The following is a 16,262-nucleotide window of genomic DNA, read 5'->3' as shown; positions in this document are numbered from 1 at the left end:
GGGTGCAAAAAAACATAGGCCAAGTATATGAAATGAAAAAAAAATTCAATTGGGAATACTTCTACATTTCATATGAAGTCTTTTCCTAATATGTTCAGCTATTCATTGAAAATCTGGCTGACTTACAGGAGGCCTGAAAGAGTCAGGAATATGAAGGCTGCCATTGCTATCCAATTTCAGAAAATGGTACTGGTATTGTTTAAAATGAAAATAAATATGTCAGCCTCCATTTAACTCTCACGGAGTAGGGACACCAAGAGCCAAATATAGTGCAGTATGTACTGGTAGTTGAAATGAAGTATGATAGAGTAATAAGCTATACTCACAAAGCAGGATTACCTCAAAGGCAACCACTGTATAGGCAGGTGGGGAGATTAGACCTGACCCCACTCAGGATTAAGAAGTCACTCTCCATTCCATAGATGAGGAAAAAAGGGGTAACACCCTTCCTCTGGGAGTGGACTTGATATAGCATAGTATGGATACAGAGGTGCTAAAAGTATGTAAAAAGTTGCCAATTTTTGTGTTTGCTTGGAGGATGACTTTTCTGTCTGCTTGGAGGAGGTAAGTCCACCACTGCCTCCTCATGTTTTACACTTTTTGGATGCTTTTATCCTTTTGGCCCCTCTGTTTCCATACTACTCCATATAACTCTCACTTGAGGTTCCCTTTAATGTTCAGCTCAAGAAAAGGAAGATAAAGATTAGGTGCCAAGTTAATATTAGGGCTACCGAAGGAGGCATGAGGTTAGGCTAAATAAAGAAAATAAGTGATAGGTTGGAATTTTGGAGGAGCCCAAAAATAACTTTCTGCCTTCTGATGTATAGCTCACAAATGAACAGACATCAGTTCATGCAATGTAGAGCATGCATCATAAAGCTAGGCATACATGAGTTAGGGCCCTTTTCCACTTGCAAGCACAATCGCAGTTGTTATTTTTTCACTTGTGGCAATTGCAACTTCAGCTATCGGGAGTGAAACGCGACCCCACCAATTATTGTGCAGCCCAACGACTGGGATATGTGGAATACATGTAAATCATGGTTCACTAGTGATTGTCAAAACGCCGGTGATTTTCAAGCGGATCGCGGCTAGTGGAAAAGGGTCCTTAAAAGCAGCCTGCTCAAACACTGATCAGGGAGTAGCAATCGAGCGATTGTCATTCAAGGACAATTGAAATGAGAGGTATATGGAGGCTGACATATTTATTTCCTTTTAAACAATACCAGTTGCCTGGCTGTCCTGCTGATCCTGTGCCACTTATACCTTTAGTCATAGGCCTTGAACAAGCATGCAGCAGATCAGGGGTTTCTGACATTATTGTCAGATCTGACAAGATTAGCTGTGTGCTTGTTTCTGGAGTGATTCAGACACTACTGCAGCCAAATAGACCAGCAGGGCTACCAGGCAACTGGTATTGGTTGAAACGAAATAGCAGCCTCTATATCACTCTCACTTCAGTTGTCCTTTCAGAGCTGTTCTAAATAGAAATATAAATTTTCCTTCTTAAAAAGAAGGTATTTGCAATTTTTCAGCTTTATGTGAGCAAAAAGGGACTCCCATGAGGCATCACTTCTGAGTATGTAGATTATTCCTTAGTGTTTATGAAAGTCAGTTACATGTCCAGTAGTGGTTCTGGTTCAACACGAACTAACTGGGCAGTTTGTGAAAGCTGTTTGTGAGTCTTGCTATGCTAGTCGGACGATTAGTGTTTTAATTCACATAACAAATTCGGAACACGAGAATATTGCAGAACACAACAGCAGAACATTTGTAAAGCACTTTTTCCCCATAGGTCCCAAAGTGCGTAAGCTTGTCTCAGATCAGTACATAATGATGTGTACAGGGTAGAAAGTTATGTGACCCTAAATACCAGAGCTAACAGGTGGCTTTTTAGTTTTGATTTAAACGTGTCCAAGGTTGAAGATGTCTTAAGTTTGGCAAGGCATTCCACAGGGTAGGGGCAGCATGACAGAAAGCTCTGGCTCCAAATGTTTTTAGCTGAACTCTGGGGGTGGTCAAGTTATTGGATCCTTTTGATCTGAAGTTGTGGGAGGAGTGACACAGTTGCAACAAATCCTTCAGGTATCCAGGGCCTGGGTCGTGTAGGGAGTTGAATGTTAGCATGTTAGATTTGAATGTTAGATTCTCCATTTTATGGGTAGCCAGTGGAATGAGCAAAGGGATGGTGTCGTGGCAGCGGCACGGTTGGCTTGTTAACAGCCTTGCGGCAGCATTCTGTACTAGCTGCAGGCGGTGTAGGTCTTTATTGGGAAGGTCTGCATAGAGGGCATTGCAGTAGTCCAGCCGTGATGTGATGAAGGCATGAACTAGGGTTGGAAGCTAAAATGGGATTTCTGAAGTTTAATGCCACCACACTTCAGTCAGTGTTCTCCCCAGGCTCTTTTAGCCGGGTGCTCCACCCGGCTAGTTTTGGTGACCACCCGGCTATTATCAGCTCACCTCCTCCTATGCTGTAAGCAGAGTTGCACACAGAAGCACCGGCCCTGCATTCTCTCATCTTGCCCCACCCAGCTACTTTTTCTGCCGCCCGGCTGGAAAAAAATTCTGGGGAGAACACTGTCAGTACCATTTCAATAGTGAAGAAGTGGGTTGCAAGGAGGAAGCAACAAAGTAGTATACTCACAGTTCTGAAACTGGTGGTGCTGGGCTGTTTTTAGGTTGTCCGTCTTTTCTTTTATTTAGTAACATCATAAACATGCGGTAAGGTGTGGGTGTCTCTGTGCACCCTCTGGAGAAAAGACACAGGAAACAAAAGCGGGAGCCCAATAGTGCAGTATGTCAAAATAATATGGGATATAGAATGTGGAAAAAGCTACTCACAAAGGTGGGTTGCAGTGGGGCAACCGACCACAGGAAGCAGGTGGAGACAACAAACCCGACTCCACTCGGGGGAATCCTTAGGGATCTGGAACGGTCGCTCTCCTTGGAAAAAGAAAGGAGACAGATGTCCACCGTGGTTGAACCACGTGTGTTCTGTCTCCACCCCTCAGACTGTAAGGTGTGGGGGTATTGGATGCACAAACTGGATATAAAAGGCACCCTGGTAGTTTATAAAAGCACTTAAAAACTAGGTGTAACGATTGGTGTCAGCACACAGAGAGAATCTGATTGTTGATGATCTGCAGAATCATCAACAATACAGATGTATACTTGATTATGGATGATCTGCAGAATCACCAATAATACAAGTATGACTAACCTCTGGACACCAAATAAGTGAAGTACTATATGAACTGAAGGCTATCTCCCGAGGAGCGGGAGATATAAGTGGCTCGGCCAAGAGCCACCTGAGGGGCAGGTGGCCCTGGGCAGTGCAGAAACTATCTCCTAGATAGCAAAGGCCTGGTAACCAAGGATCAGATGGTAAACTGTACTGCAGCCAGAGGGAGAGACCACTGGCTGCTAACAGGCCGGACTCTCCGAGGAGCGGGAGTCCTGTATGCAGCTGACACCTGATGGAATGGTGTTACTGCTAGTACAGACCGACTGAGCACTCTGGGAGAGTGACAGCTGGAGTGGTCGGGCAGGCCAGGTCGGCAACACACAAGCAGATTAGTTACAGAGAGAGAGACTGTTTCGGTAACCAGGTACAGGCAGGGTCTGGCAACAGGTAGGCAGATATGCAGAGGTACCGAATCAGAATACAAGAGCAAGGTCGACAGAGCAAATGGTCATAACATATCAGTATAACAATCTCCTAGACTGAGGTGTGAGTTCCTTGGTCTCGACACCCTGGAACTAGTCTAGAGTATAACACAGTATTGGTATAGTATTCCTAAACTCGGGTGTGTGGTCCTTGGTCACAACACCCTGGAACTGGTCTAAAGTATGACACAGCAATGACACAGTATCCCTAAGCTTGGGTGTGAGGTCCTTGGTCACAACACCCTGGAACTGGTCTAAAGTATAACACAGCAATGACACAGTATCCCTAAGCTTGGGTGTGAGGTCCTTGGTCACAACACCCTGGAACTGGTGTAAAGTATAACACATAAATGATACAACGTAATCTGACTAAGTGTGAATTCCCAGGTCCTCTTGGTTCTAACACACTGTGGGATCTGACTGGTCTGAGTGCTCACACTTAAGTATTCGCAATGGCAGACCACCAGCAACTGACAGGCAAGAAGTATATATAGTGCAGCGCTCCTCAGTGCCGCCCAGCCCCACTCAGCCAATCACTCCCTGCGCTGGGATCAGCTGACAGTCCTGATCAGCTGATCCCTCTCCTATTGGCATAAAGGTCCTGCCTCCTAGTGCGCGCGCGTAGCTCTCCATCTGTGTGCACTACTAGGCTCAGACATACCAGACGCATGCTGCTGTTCGGAAACCGCCGGTCTGAACGCGGAGACAGCCGCCCCGCTGCCAGACCACGCGGCGGTGTCTCCGCAATCCTTTACACTAGGATTATACTTTATACAATATACTTTATAACTTTATATATACAACTTCTGGAGAACAAGAAAGCAGAACTCGCAGTCTGCAAATGAACTTGTCAATCTAATGAAAACAACTGTTGTTGCAAAAATAGGTATAATGCTTTTAGATATCGGTATATTGAGGAGTTTCTCTTTGCTGCTGTAGGCACTGTTATTTGGCCTGAGGAAGCGGGCTTAGACCCGTGAAACGCATTGCCTGTGCTACCAATTAAAATCTTTTGTTTCTAACAAGGATTTTTGTCATTTAGGTAAGCCACCTCAAACTATTTTATCGTTTTTAATCTGTTTTTAAGTGCTTTTATATACTACCAGGGTGCCTCTTATATTCAGTTTGTTCATAAACATGTATTATAAGATATATTTTATGTGTTTACTTTTCTGATTGATATAAAATGTCTTTTTACAGGACCAGATTGAACAGGTGGACCCCAGGGGACGGACCCCCCTTCATCTTGCTACCACATTAGGCCATTTGGAATGTGCCAAAGTGCTGCTCAATCATGGCGCGGATGTCAGCAAGGAGAACCGCAGCGGGTGGACTGGTGAGCATGACTCATGTGTGCCTTTAATCCATGTAGTGTAAAATAACTTGTAAAACCAACTCATTTTCCCTTTTTAGTTGCCTGTCAAACATTAAGGGCTGATGCACACCAAGAGCTTTTCTGAGCGTTTTTAAAAACGCTAGCGCTTTGAAAAGCCCTTGGCTAATGTATTTGAATGGAATGAAGCACACCAGAGCGATGTGCTTTTTTTTTTTAAACGCAAACGTGCCTCCTGCAGCATTTTTGATGATTTCTGAGGCGATTCAGACTCAATGTTACGTATAGGAAAAATGGAAAATCGCTCTGAAAAGCGCTAGATCAGAGTGATTTTCCAAGCGCTTTTATTACAGCTGTTCAGTTACAGCTCTTCTGGAACAAAATGTAAAAAAACGCTACACCAAAACGCTCCAAAAATCGCTAGGCATGCTTAGAAAATCGCTAGGCACATGCCTAGAATCGCCTTAAAAAAACCACTTCAAAAAGCGATAAGCGCTTGCTTTTACGCTAGCGCTTTTTGGTGTGCACTGGCCCTGTCTGATCATTCCTATGAGTCAATTTGGGAGCAAATTCAAAGAAATCTGTAAAATATTTTGTTTGTATGCTGTAGATAAGCATGGTTGGACAACTAAACAATGAAACATCTGTGATGCCATATGGTAATTTTCACCATCAGAATAATTTCTGGTTGGTTGACTGCGGCAGGACTTTTTATTGACTTAAATGTTTCCATAAGACACTGAGGTTCGGGCCCACATACATTTCATGTACAGGTCTTTTTTGTGAGACCTATTCACATCTATATCCAGTTTGCTTCTTGACCATTCAGTTCCACTAAGGCAGGAATCACTCTAAGGGCTCTTTCACATTAGAACCCATTTGCTGCGTTTTAACGCTAAGTCAAAACTCTCCGTTAACCAAGGTAAAATGAAAGTCCATAGACTTTCATTTTACCTTCCACACCCGACGCTGCATTTCGATGCGTTGCAGTACGACGCACCCGGGAGCTTTTAATTGTCCGGAGCCGTCGGTTTCCCGTCGGGTTGAATTAATAGCTACCGCCGCTGATTGCGTCGCACCGCAGCATCCTGACGACACGCCGCTGGCTATTCAACGCGTGCAGGAGAACGGCTCCTGCACTTGTCTGATGTGAAAGAGCCCTAAGCCTGGGGTCACACTTATTTGAATCGCATGCATTTTGCAGCAGAGCAGAAAACGGACATAACGTTACTTTATGGGCTGCACAAAAAAACGTATTGATGTGTGTCTTTAGGTGCAGTAAAAAAATGCTCAGCAAGTTCATTCTTTCTGCATTTATTATGAAATTTGCTGGCGATTCTCATACAATTCTTCCCCATGAGATTCAAAAATGCATGCTTTTCACGTTTGTTTTTGCTGCTTTTTTTTTTTTTTTTAAAGGGGGAAAAATATTTGAGAATAGTTTTTTTCTCATGCGTTTTTTTCAGAATGGCTAATAAAAGTCAATGGGAAATCACATGCGATGTGCGAAAACAGGAATGCTAACTTTAGATGGACTTTCTTTCAGTGATGGGGGGATTTATTTTGCATTTTTACTGTCTAGTGCACTAGCCCTGTAACCAGTGACATTGGGACAGCTAAAGCAGGGATAATATGGCACAATATACAGTATGGCCATTCTGCAAAGAAATATTGTGTTTGGCAGAAATAAATGCAAAATAGAATGCATGACATCTGATCCTAAAGCAGCTCTCTGCTGCCCCCTGTGATTCCATCTTTCTCTAGTGTTTACTATGGATAGTCAATGAGATGCAAATAATTCCCAGGTGATGCAGGATTATGCAAATCTGGTATGCTTGTTTATGCAGCTTGAAAATGGACCAATTGAATCATACCAAGGTGGAATTTAATTGGTCCATTTTCAAGCTGCATACATTTGCATACACAATTTGCTTATTCCTGCATCAACCCCCTAACGTTTACTAGTACCGTATATAACGCGTGTATTGTTGGTTGCCAATTGTTGTTCCTAGATAAATCAGAGAGCTGAGAGAAGCAGATTTAATCTGTTATTTGTAAAGCAAGTTGGTGATTCCACCAGAAGTCAGATCCACGTCCAAATATCCAGTTTGCAGCCTTTGCTGCCCACTGAAATGGAACAAATTGCGATCAGTACAGATTGCATAATAAGTGATACGATGCTTTTCATGGTGAGGGGATTAGTCAGTCAATCTGCTTATGTATAATACAGAGCCCATATTGGCAACATGCATCTCTCTGGCCGTAGGTGTAATGTTGCTTTTCATGATATTGCTGATTTGCTGTAAGTCAGTGCGGCCATTGCTGAAGGAGAGTCCTTACAGTACAGACAGATCTCTGTAGAATAATGCAGCACTTTGTATGCAGTATTGTCTGTCTGCAGTCACTTTGTACTATCCTGCAGTATGTACGGCGTGTTATCTTTCACTGACCTTGTAGTATGTGTGCCCTTTTTACAAATGTTTTAGAGGATAAGGCAAGTTAAATTATTTACTACAGTTTTGCAGTGTGAGGCCTTTATTGAATCCCCCCATGAAATCTGATTATACTGTAATACTGCACTGTAGTAAAGTGTATGGATAGCAGGAGAGATATCCAATGTCCCTTGAAAATAACCAAACAATCAAAGCCACTTTCTGCTGGGTAATTAACCCTTTAGCAGCCATTTTATTTAGAGACTTGGAAGTGCTCCAGCCCAATTTATTTTAGCACATACTTATTTTTTATTTGTTACACTTCCCTGCTTCTAATTAGTACTACTGTACTGTGTATGTATTGCCACTTGTCACTAGGGGCAGTGTGAGACAATAAAAGAGGACTTCTTTCAGTTTCTATGTTTTTTGCTTAAAGAGAGAGAGAGAGATCAAACCAAGCCATATATTTATGGCTTATCAAACCAAGCCAGCGAGTTCTCCTGGCTGAAGACGAAAGCAGTGTATTATCTTAAAGTGAGATAACTCATTTGTGGCTGTTAACAGGTTAACCAGTTGCCTTAGATTGGCCCAGTTTGTCCCTAGGTGAGTGAAATTTTGCATGTTAGGAGAGTTATCATTCATCACTACTTCTCAATAGTAACTCTTTTTCCCTCAGCTCCACTTGGTGCACAACTCTAGCATAAATTGAGAACCACCAGTATATACAGTAGATAAGGTGATAAAGTGAGAACACTCCAGAGAATAGTTTCACATGGAAGTGAATTTTCCATTCCTAGTCATCTGTTCTTGAATACTCACCCACTAAGCCCACCAGGGGATCCCTGTTACTACCTGCATTTCTTGATGGCATCCTTCAGCCTCTGCACCAGTGCAGCGGTCGCAGCTTGGGTGCATGGGTGGGTAGGGTCAGGATCACAAAGCAGGTCATTTTAGGTACCTGCTGTGCTTTGGTAAAATCGAGCAGCATAGACCGTGATGGTAATTGTGGCTATAGTGGTGCCCAGTGGGTAATTTGGCCACAGATATTGGGTGAGATTAGTGGTGGAGGCGGCACTGATATCATAGTAGATTGCAGGCTAGGGTGGGTCAGCTGGGTTAGGCATCAATAGAAGGAGGGTTCAAGTGAGAATACGGTTAGGTTTAGTGACAGTAATACCAATATTAATATTACCAATATTCTAGTAGCGCCTTTCCAAGGTGCAAAAATGAATAGATGTATCAGAAACAGAACTAAATACATCCACTTGTAGTTTGTGTCCACCTCTCCCCTTTGTTATCTTTGATCCTGTAGTGCAGTAAATTTGAGTGACAGAATGGAAGTAAAAGGAGAGGACACCTTGGTGGCGTAAAATCAAACGAAATTCTTATTTAGACAGATTTTCCAAGCATAATAACACTTTTGCGTTACTCACGTCTAGGGTCGTAAAACCAATTAGTACCCACATGGTAAACTCGCTTCCCACTCAGGAATGGACAATGTGCGTGGTATGTGGTTGTCTGCTCTCAACCCGACTGGTTTTGCCTTATGGCCTTTGTCAAGAGATTTCAAAAATGGAATTTACTATACCATGCATTTTTTAGATGTAGGCCAGGATCAACCATAGCCTTTCATTCTTTTCACTAAGGGGCACCTGCCAAGGCTAAATAGGGAGGCTTGTCAAGAACTGATGCCAGGGATGATAATTAAAGTTTCAAGGAACACAACCATGCCGTTAGTTTGGTATTTTTGCATTAAAGTTTAGATTGCTTTAACTCTTAGACTGCTGTGGACATCTATAGGCGTTTCTGTATCCATAAGCCATGGATGTTTTAAGGCGGTTTAGGATAACACTACTTATTTCTACCGCAGACGTCTGATGGCATTTTTGGTTTCCCATATTTCTGTGCCAAAGATGTCTGAAATGGGTTCAGTACAAATATTTGGCTCAGTGCCAACTTTCTACTTGACTTATGCAAATTAATTCTAAATTAATGCAAAAATATGCAGCCGTTACTGCAAATTTATGCAGTTTAGAACAGACCAATCAAATGCTTTCACTGCAAGAATTGATTGGTCCGTTTACATTTTTTATAATAATTAGCATAATTATGTTTCATAATAATTAGCATACTCTCAAATTTATTTGCATCTCAATGATAATCCCTACTGATTTTGATACATGTAGGTTTGGGCAAGACATTTAAGCACTCTGTGACTGTCTAACGCAGAATTGTGGCCGCAGAGTCGCTCCCCCAGGACCGCCTAACGCGGAATTGTGCCCTCTCGCAATGGGCAAGATTTGCAGGGAATAAGCGCTCTCTAAAGCGCCTCAGCGCTGTAGAAGTGAGAGTCTTGTCACTTAACTGTCCGTCAGATGCGCGCACAATCTAATCCCTGCCACAGTCCGGGGGGAATTAAAGGAAATAAGGTGTTGTTGTTTTTTGTTTTTTTTTAAACAATACTTTTTTTAAATTTAAAAAAAACTAACGATCACAGAGGGATCAGAGACTATCAAAATAAAGGTTGCCTAGTGACAAGAAAAGGAGGTAAGATTCATTTGTGTGCTAAGTTGGCTGTTGACTGTGCAGCGAACTGTTAAAGCTGCACAGCACTGAATTATGAAAAATGGCCTAGTCGCTAGGGAGGTGTCAGCCTCTGGTCATGAAGTGGTTAGTAAACCAGGGCTGTGGAGTCGGTACAAAAATCTTCAGACTCCGACTCCTCAGTTTATGAAACCTCCGACTCCGGGTACCCAAAATGGCTCAGACTCCTTAGTCTAATACTTACCAGGGCTGTGGATTTTGTACAAAATTATCACACTCCTACTCCCGACTTCGATTCCTCAGTTTATGAAATCACTGACTCCATCTCGACTCAACAGCCCTGTAATAAACACAGTTCAAACATAGCTGACAGAGACCGTGCACAGCAATATTACCAGTAGTACCGCAGCAGTGTACTACGAGTTGCGCTATTAGCGCAACCCACGGAACTCAAGTACTGCAACCATTGCTACAGTAACGTTCGTTACCATAACAATGCTCATGGTACTCAAGTCCCTCAGTTTATGCTATTAGTACAACACGTGTTACACTGCTGAGTTAGTAACGATAATATTGCTGTGAGCTGTCTCTGCACATCAGTATTACTGCTGGTTAGTGCATCAGACCAATGTCTCAAAGTCTTCTATCTAATTAATAAATACATCTTTCCATTATTTGGTTTGATTGTGGCTCAAGAGCTCAAGATCCAACATAGGCTTGAGCATCGGTGCCTTGGCAGAAAATATTCAATAAAATACTGTAGTATGGCAATGAAGACACAGCACTGAAAAGTTATTTGTAACAATGAAATGGCTAAATATGTCTGACCTTGTGTACATTATCTATAAATGTCTCCTCTTAATTCCTATCAGTGCTTCAGGAAGCAGTCAGCACACGTGACTTAGAGCTGGTCCGGTTGATTTTACGGCATCGGGATTATCAAAGGGCCATCAAACGCTTGGCCGGGATTCCCATCCTGCTTGAGAAGCTACGAAAGGTACATCCTATGATTGTGTCATTTCTCATACCCTCTGCCATGCAATACAGTCATACGACAGACTTCCTGTGTAGTGAGGTATGAACAGGGTGAGATAAGCAGGGAAGAGCTCTCAAAATTCACAAAACTGAAAATACATCAATTTTTTAAAAATAAAAATGTTGACAAACACATGGATTTTCACAAATGGGCTTTTCTAATCCATTAACTTCATTGCATTTTTTATATCTCATCTTCCTGAAAATGTACCGTAATGCATTTTCACAATTATTCTCAAATCTGGGAAAATATGAACACTTTCACAAACATTTTATTGATACAGAAATGGCCATATTTTCTCTTCACCAGAGAGCAGTAAAATGTGTCCAAGAGATACGGTGGACTGGCAAATTTCCCATTGGTCTCTACTGGTGGAGTATTTTCAGCAATGACATTCCTACATGGGGTTCACCCGACACTGTATGAGCCTGTGAAGAGGAAATTGCCTGATTTAAGACTCCGAAGGCCAAGAGCCTTTTTGTAGAGCCAGCTTAAAGCCATCCAATGGCGCTAAATAGCAGAAAGGACACTAAATGATCAGTTAATAGCACACATTTTTGTTTTGCTGAAATGTGTACATTTAGAACACCTTATCATCAGAGAATGAGTCGTTGAGGAGTGCAGACTGTTGTGCTTCATGAATTGTATAACTTTCAGAGGATTGGAAAAATCTGCCTTCATATATTTAGCTGAATCAAAATCTTGTATTTTTAAGGATGACCTTGGTGATTTATGCCTGGTTACTCCAGCCGCAGAGGTGTCTGACTTGTCCTTCCTCTAAGTGGGCATAATTATGCACACATGGGCGGCCAAGAGTATATGTTTATGGGAAGACTGTTAAGAAGTTTTGAAAAATCAATTTGAGGGTCCAACTCTCATCTACCTGTATGTCTTCTCATCTACCTGTATGTTTTCAAACAATGTTTATGTTACCTTCATTTATTATACCTGTAACTTGTAAATGAAAAACATGTATTCTTACCTCGGGGTCCTAAAGAGGCTTCCACCGTCCTCCTACATCAAGCCATTCCAGTGCTGGGACCGCCAAAAAGTGACCTACTGCATACGCACTAGATCGTATGCTCTAGCACCATCCTGCTCGGGTGGCAGAAATAGCCGAGCCCGATTTGGGTCCGTGCTACTGTGAAGACGCAGATTTCTCGCTCCTGCACAGTAGGGCGGACCTGATCTGGCCTAGCTTTTTCCGAAGAAAGCCATGCAGGATGCTGCTGGTGCGCCTGTGTAAGCTGTCTGTAAGCTCTTTTCAGCGGTCCCGGAGCTGGAATGGGCCTGCGTAGAGGACAAGGGAAGCCTCTTTAGGTTCAAGAAGCTTCCCTCTTCTGAGGTGAGAACCCGTAGGGGCACTTTTCTTCACTTCAGGTAGACTTTAAGACACACTGTTAGTTTTTAAGTTTAGAAAGGATCAGGAACTTTTGTAGATTTTATTTTCTGTTTGTTTCCCCACTGTAGAGATTTTCCTAAACTACCGCTCCCTGGAACCTCATTTGCATTTCTGGCTTTAATATGGTAGACCTAGGGACAGGAAATGAGCGAGAAAAATATAATCCAGTTGAGGAGTATAACTCTTCCTCCCTGTGCTTAAATGTTGTCTTTGTCACTCTCTGAACAGGAAGTGATATAAATTCAAACAAATGTAAGCTTAAAATAGCAGTTACAATCCAGAATATGTTCTTCCCATTACCTTACTAACCCTAACTGTTATAATATTTTCCCAGAAAGTGGACTTTAAACTTTGTGTTATCATAGGAGAAGGGACTGTACAGTTACATAACGCAAAATGACACTCAGCAAATGGATGAGTTGTCTGAAGAATACCATGAGGGTTTGTGTCTATTATCTGAAGGACTTCTGAGAACAGAAGGTGTTAATATTCTCGTGTTAGGTAGGCTGCAGTTGTTGATAGCTTTGAAGATTGTCTGTTTTGCACAAATAATTGTATTTTGAAGAAGCCAATGGTTGTCTTTCCTTGGGGGAAAGATTTAATTTATGCTGTTACATGGATTTTCCATCCACTACAATAACGATTTTAATGATCAATATTTGTCAGACAAATTGGCAAAAATTGACAAGTGACACTGACTATCAAGAAATTCAACATGCAGTAAATATTTGTTCTATGGCTCAATTTCCTGAAATAATTTGACCAAGTCATTGCAACGCACAAGTCAAAAAACATCTGCACATCAATGACAAAGAGAAACCGAGAGCCCGACATAGTGTAGTATGTATATTAAGAGGTAATGGATAGTAAGTAAAATAATAATACTCACAAACCAGGGTCACCGTATAGGTAATCACTGTAAATGCAGGTGAGGCGATTAAGACCTGTCCCCACTCAGGATTAAGATGTCGCTCTCTGTAGATCAGAAGAAAAAGGGGTAAAACACCCCTCCACCAGGGGAGAACACGGGTATCGCAGAAAAAGGAAACGGAGGCGCCAACAGGATAAAATATACTAAAATTTCTAGGGAGGCAGTGGTGGACTTACCTCCCCGAAGCAGACATCAAACTGTTGATTTTCAAACAAATTAAATGTATTCACATACTCCAGAATACAAAGCAACGCGTTTCACAGGTATATTCCTGCTTCCTCAGGCAATAACAAGGATATTATTGATAACGCCAGGTGTCTGTGTCAATAGAGGCGCCTGGCGTTATCAGTAGACTACACTGTTGTATACTCCTCCTTGTTATTGCCTGAGGAAGCAGGAATATACCTGTGAAACGCCTTGCTTTGTATTCTGGAGTATGTGAATAAATGTAATTTGTTTGAAAATCGACAGTTTCATGTCTGCTTCAGGGAGGTAAGTCCACCACTGCCTCCCTAGAAATTTTAGTATATTTTGTCCTGTTGGTGCCTCTGTTTCCTTTTTCTGCGATCTGCACATCAATGGCAGTTCTGGCTGTTTATTGTAGGTGTTATGTCACAAAACCATGAATCCAATGCTGTGCAGATCTTCTCTTTGATTTCAGGGGTTAAGGTGCCCATACATCTAGCGATGGAGGGCAGATTCAACCGAGAGACAAATCTCTCTCTGATCGAATTCCAGATCCCGCAGGCCAATTCCCGAATGATTTCAGCATTTCTCAGGAATCGACCAAGTCTCCCGCATCTTCCACCTCACTGCTGCCCCCTAGTGTATAAATGTGCCCACCGTGTATGCATTTATACATTACCTGTCCTATGTGGCCCACTGTGCAGTGCCCATCCATCTTCGGAATCCCTACCGTGCGGTGCCCATCTGTCTTCGGAATCCCTAATGGGCAGTTATTTCACTGCCCACTTGTTTTTTTAAAAAAAAGATAAAAGAACATAACATTACCAAGTAACCATTATGGACTACCTGTTTCATCAAACCTTACCTCTTCATATTGGGCAATGTAAAAAACCCAGGCTTAACTCACATGTAGCCAGCGTATACACATAACACCTCCAAAAGAGAGACACCGTTGATAAAGCAAATTTATCAATATGAGGGAGCCCAAGATTTTGCCAGTCATTCTGTGGTCCGTACACTAACAGCAGATGTAAACTCATTCTACTCAAACACTGAGTGAATCCATGATGTGACACGTGTAGATGGGCAAGAACCTACCAGGACCATTCCAATCCCCCTGTGTCACCATATATGCCAGACAAACAGAAAATACTAATGTTGGTTCACTCAATCCAGTTTATAACCTGCATGTGAGATCCTCCAGGGGCAGGGCAATCAGTCAGCGGGAAGGAGGTCCCACTTTCACAAAGATGTGGGTCAAGCTGAAATGTTTCAAATATCAGCCCATTTAACCTCATCTACTGCTGCTCTTGTTTTTGTTTCATTTTTCCTGTGACCATCACTCCAGTAAGAGATTCCACATTTCCTTTGTCTAGCCCTTCACAGGAGCTTGATTTGATCCCATGAGGGTCACTGATGACTAAGTGCTAATGTGCTTTTTCATGTCACTTAATCTCTCCAGTGCTTGAGGGCCTGTTTACCTTAGGCACTAAATGGGTTACCTTTCCCCAGAGGATACAAGTACAGGAAAAAAGACTATTAGGTCTTATTATTGTGATTCTTCGAACCTATTTATAGATCGATGAGCCCAGGCAAATCATACTTTACTGCACAGAGCTGTTATTGCACTTTGAACAGTGCATTGTGAGATTTTAGCTGGACATCCGTTTTTTGAGTCTTTAAAATCGTTTGCCTAGCAGAGAAGTGTTATCGATTCTGCCTGTTGGTGTGTTGCAGTTACTTTTCAGTATAATAAGGGACTTGCCTATTATAGTCTTTTTTTTCTCAGGGTAGTTTGGAGTTCTGTATGTCTATGCTAAGGGGGGCTCAGCACTGGTCACCACAGGAAACCAAATTCATACATGTGTATAAGGTAGTACAGGGAAGAAAAAGATAAAAGGTACTCAGCTTTGTTCTAAGTAAGATTGGGACTGTGCACAGTGTACAATTTGCACTTGGGTGCATGGTTCTGCAGCCACACCACAGCTCAGAAGCTTGCATGTCATTCATTGTACACTGAGTGGCCAGAAAATTTGAGACACCCTCTAATAACGGGATGGTCCACCATTTAGATCTGACCACAGCTGATATTTTTGTTGGCATGAACTCAACAAGATGCTAATATGGATTATAGTAGAGAGAGACCGCTCAACCTCTGATACCTTGTGCAAGGTGCCGGATGCCAGACAGCAGAACAGGAACATAGGAGGAATATCCGCACACTCGCTGGTATAATCCAAGGGTTTTTATTTCAATCCAAATCGCAAGTACAGAAATTTCTGTACTTGCGATTTGGATTGAAATAAAAACCCTTGGATTATACCAGCGAGTGTGCGGATATTCCTCCTATGAAGATGCTAATATGGTTGCTGAGGAGCGTTGACCCATTCTGACGTAATGCAAGCTCTAAGTTGGGTCAGATTTAATGGTGGCGTTTCCAAGCTTTGAAGTGATCTTTCGACTTCATCCCACAAATGCTTAATAGGATTGAGGTCAGGGGACACAGGTGGCCATAGAAGCAGGTTAATCTATGATTGATGTTCCTCAAACCATTTTGAGACCGATCAAGCACGGTGCCAAGGGCCCATAACAGGTGCCTTCTTCCTATTTTTCTGCGATACCAAAGGCACTCTTGATGGTCTTCTGCTGCTAAAGCCCATCCTTTGCAAAGTCTGTCTTGTTGTGTGTTGGGATATGCTATTTGATGCACCTGCATTGAATTCAGCTTT

At 42.4% G+C, this 16,262-nt stretch overlaps 1 protein-coding gene across 4 annotated transcripts in view; it reads left to right on the top strand.

Moving 5' to 3' along the window:
• ANKRD13B (ankyrin repeat domain 13B) overlaps positions 1-16,262 on the top strand; it is a 295,564-nt gene that overhangs the window by 201,568 nt on the left and 77,734 nt on the right. For all 4 annotated transcript variants that reach the window (XM_068270335.1, XM_068270337.1, XM_068270336.1 and 1 more), the window contains exons 2-3: positions 4,870-5,005; positions 10,851-10,975. In XM_068270335.1, the coding sequence (XP_068126436.1) occupies positions 4,870-5,005; positions 10,851-10,975 (261 nt within the window). The remainder of the gene's footprint in view (positions 1-4,869; positions 5,006-10,850; positions 10,976-16,262) is intronic.

The sequence above is a fragment of the Hyperolius riggenbachi genome, chromosome 2 (assembly GCF_040937935.1).
Source record: "Hyperolius riggenbachi isolate aHypRig1 chromosome 2, aHypRig1.pri, whole genome shotgun sequence".
NCBI classification, from domain to species: Eukaryota; Metazoa; Chordata; class Amphibia; order Anura; family Hyperoliidae; genus Hyperolius; species Hyperolius riggenbachi.
This window is presented reverse-complemented; position numbering and strand designations above follow the sequence as displayed.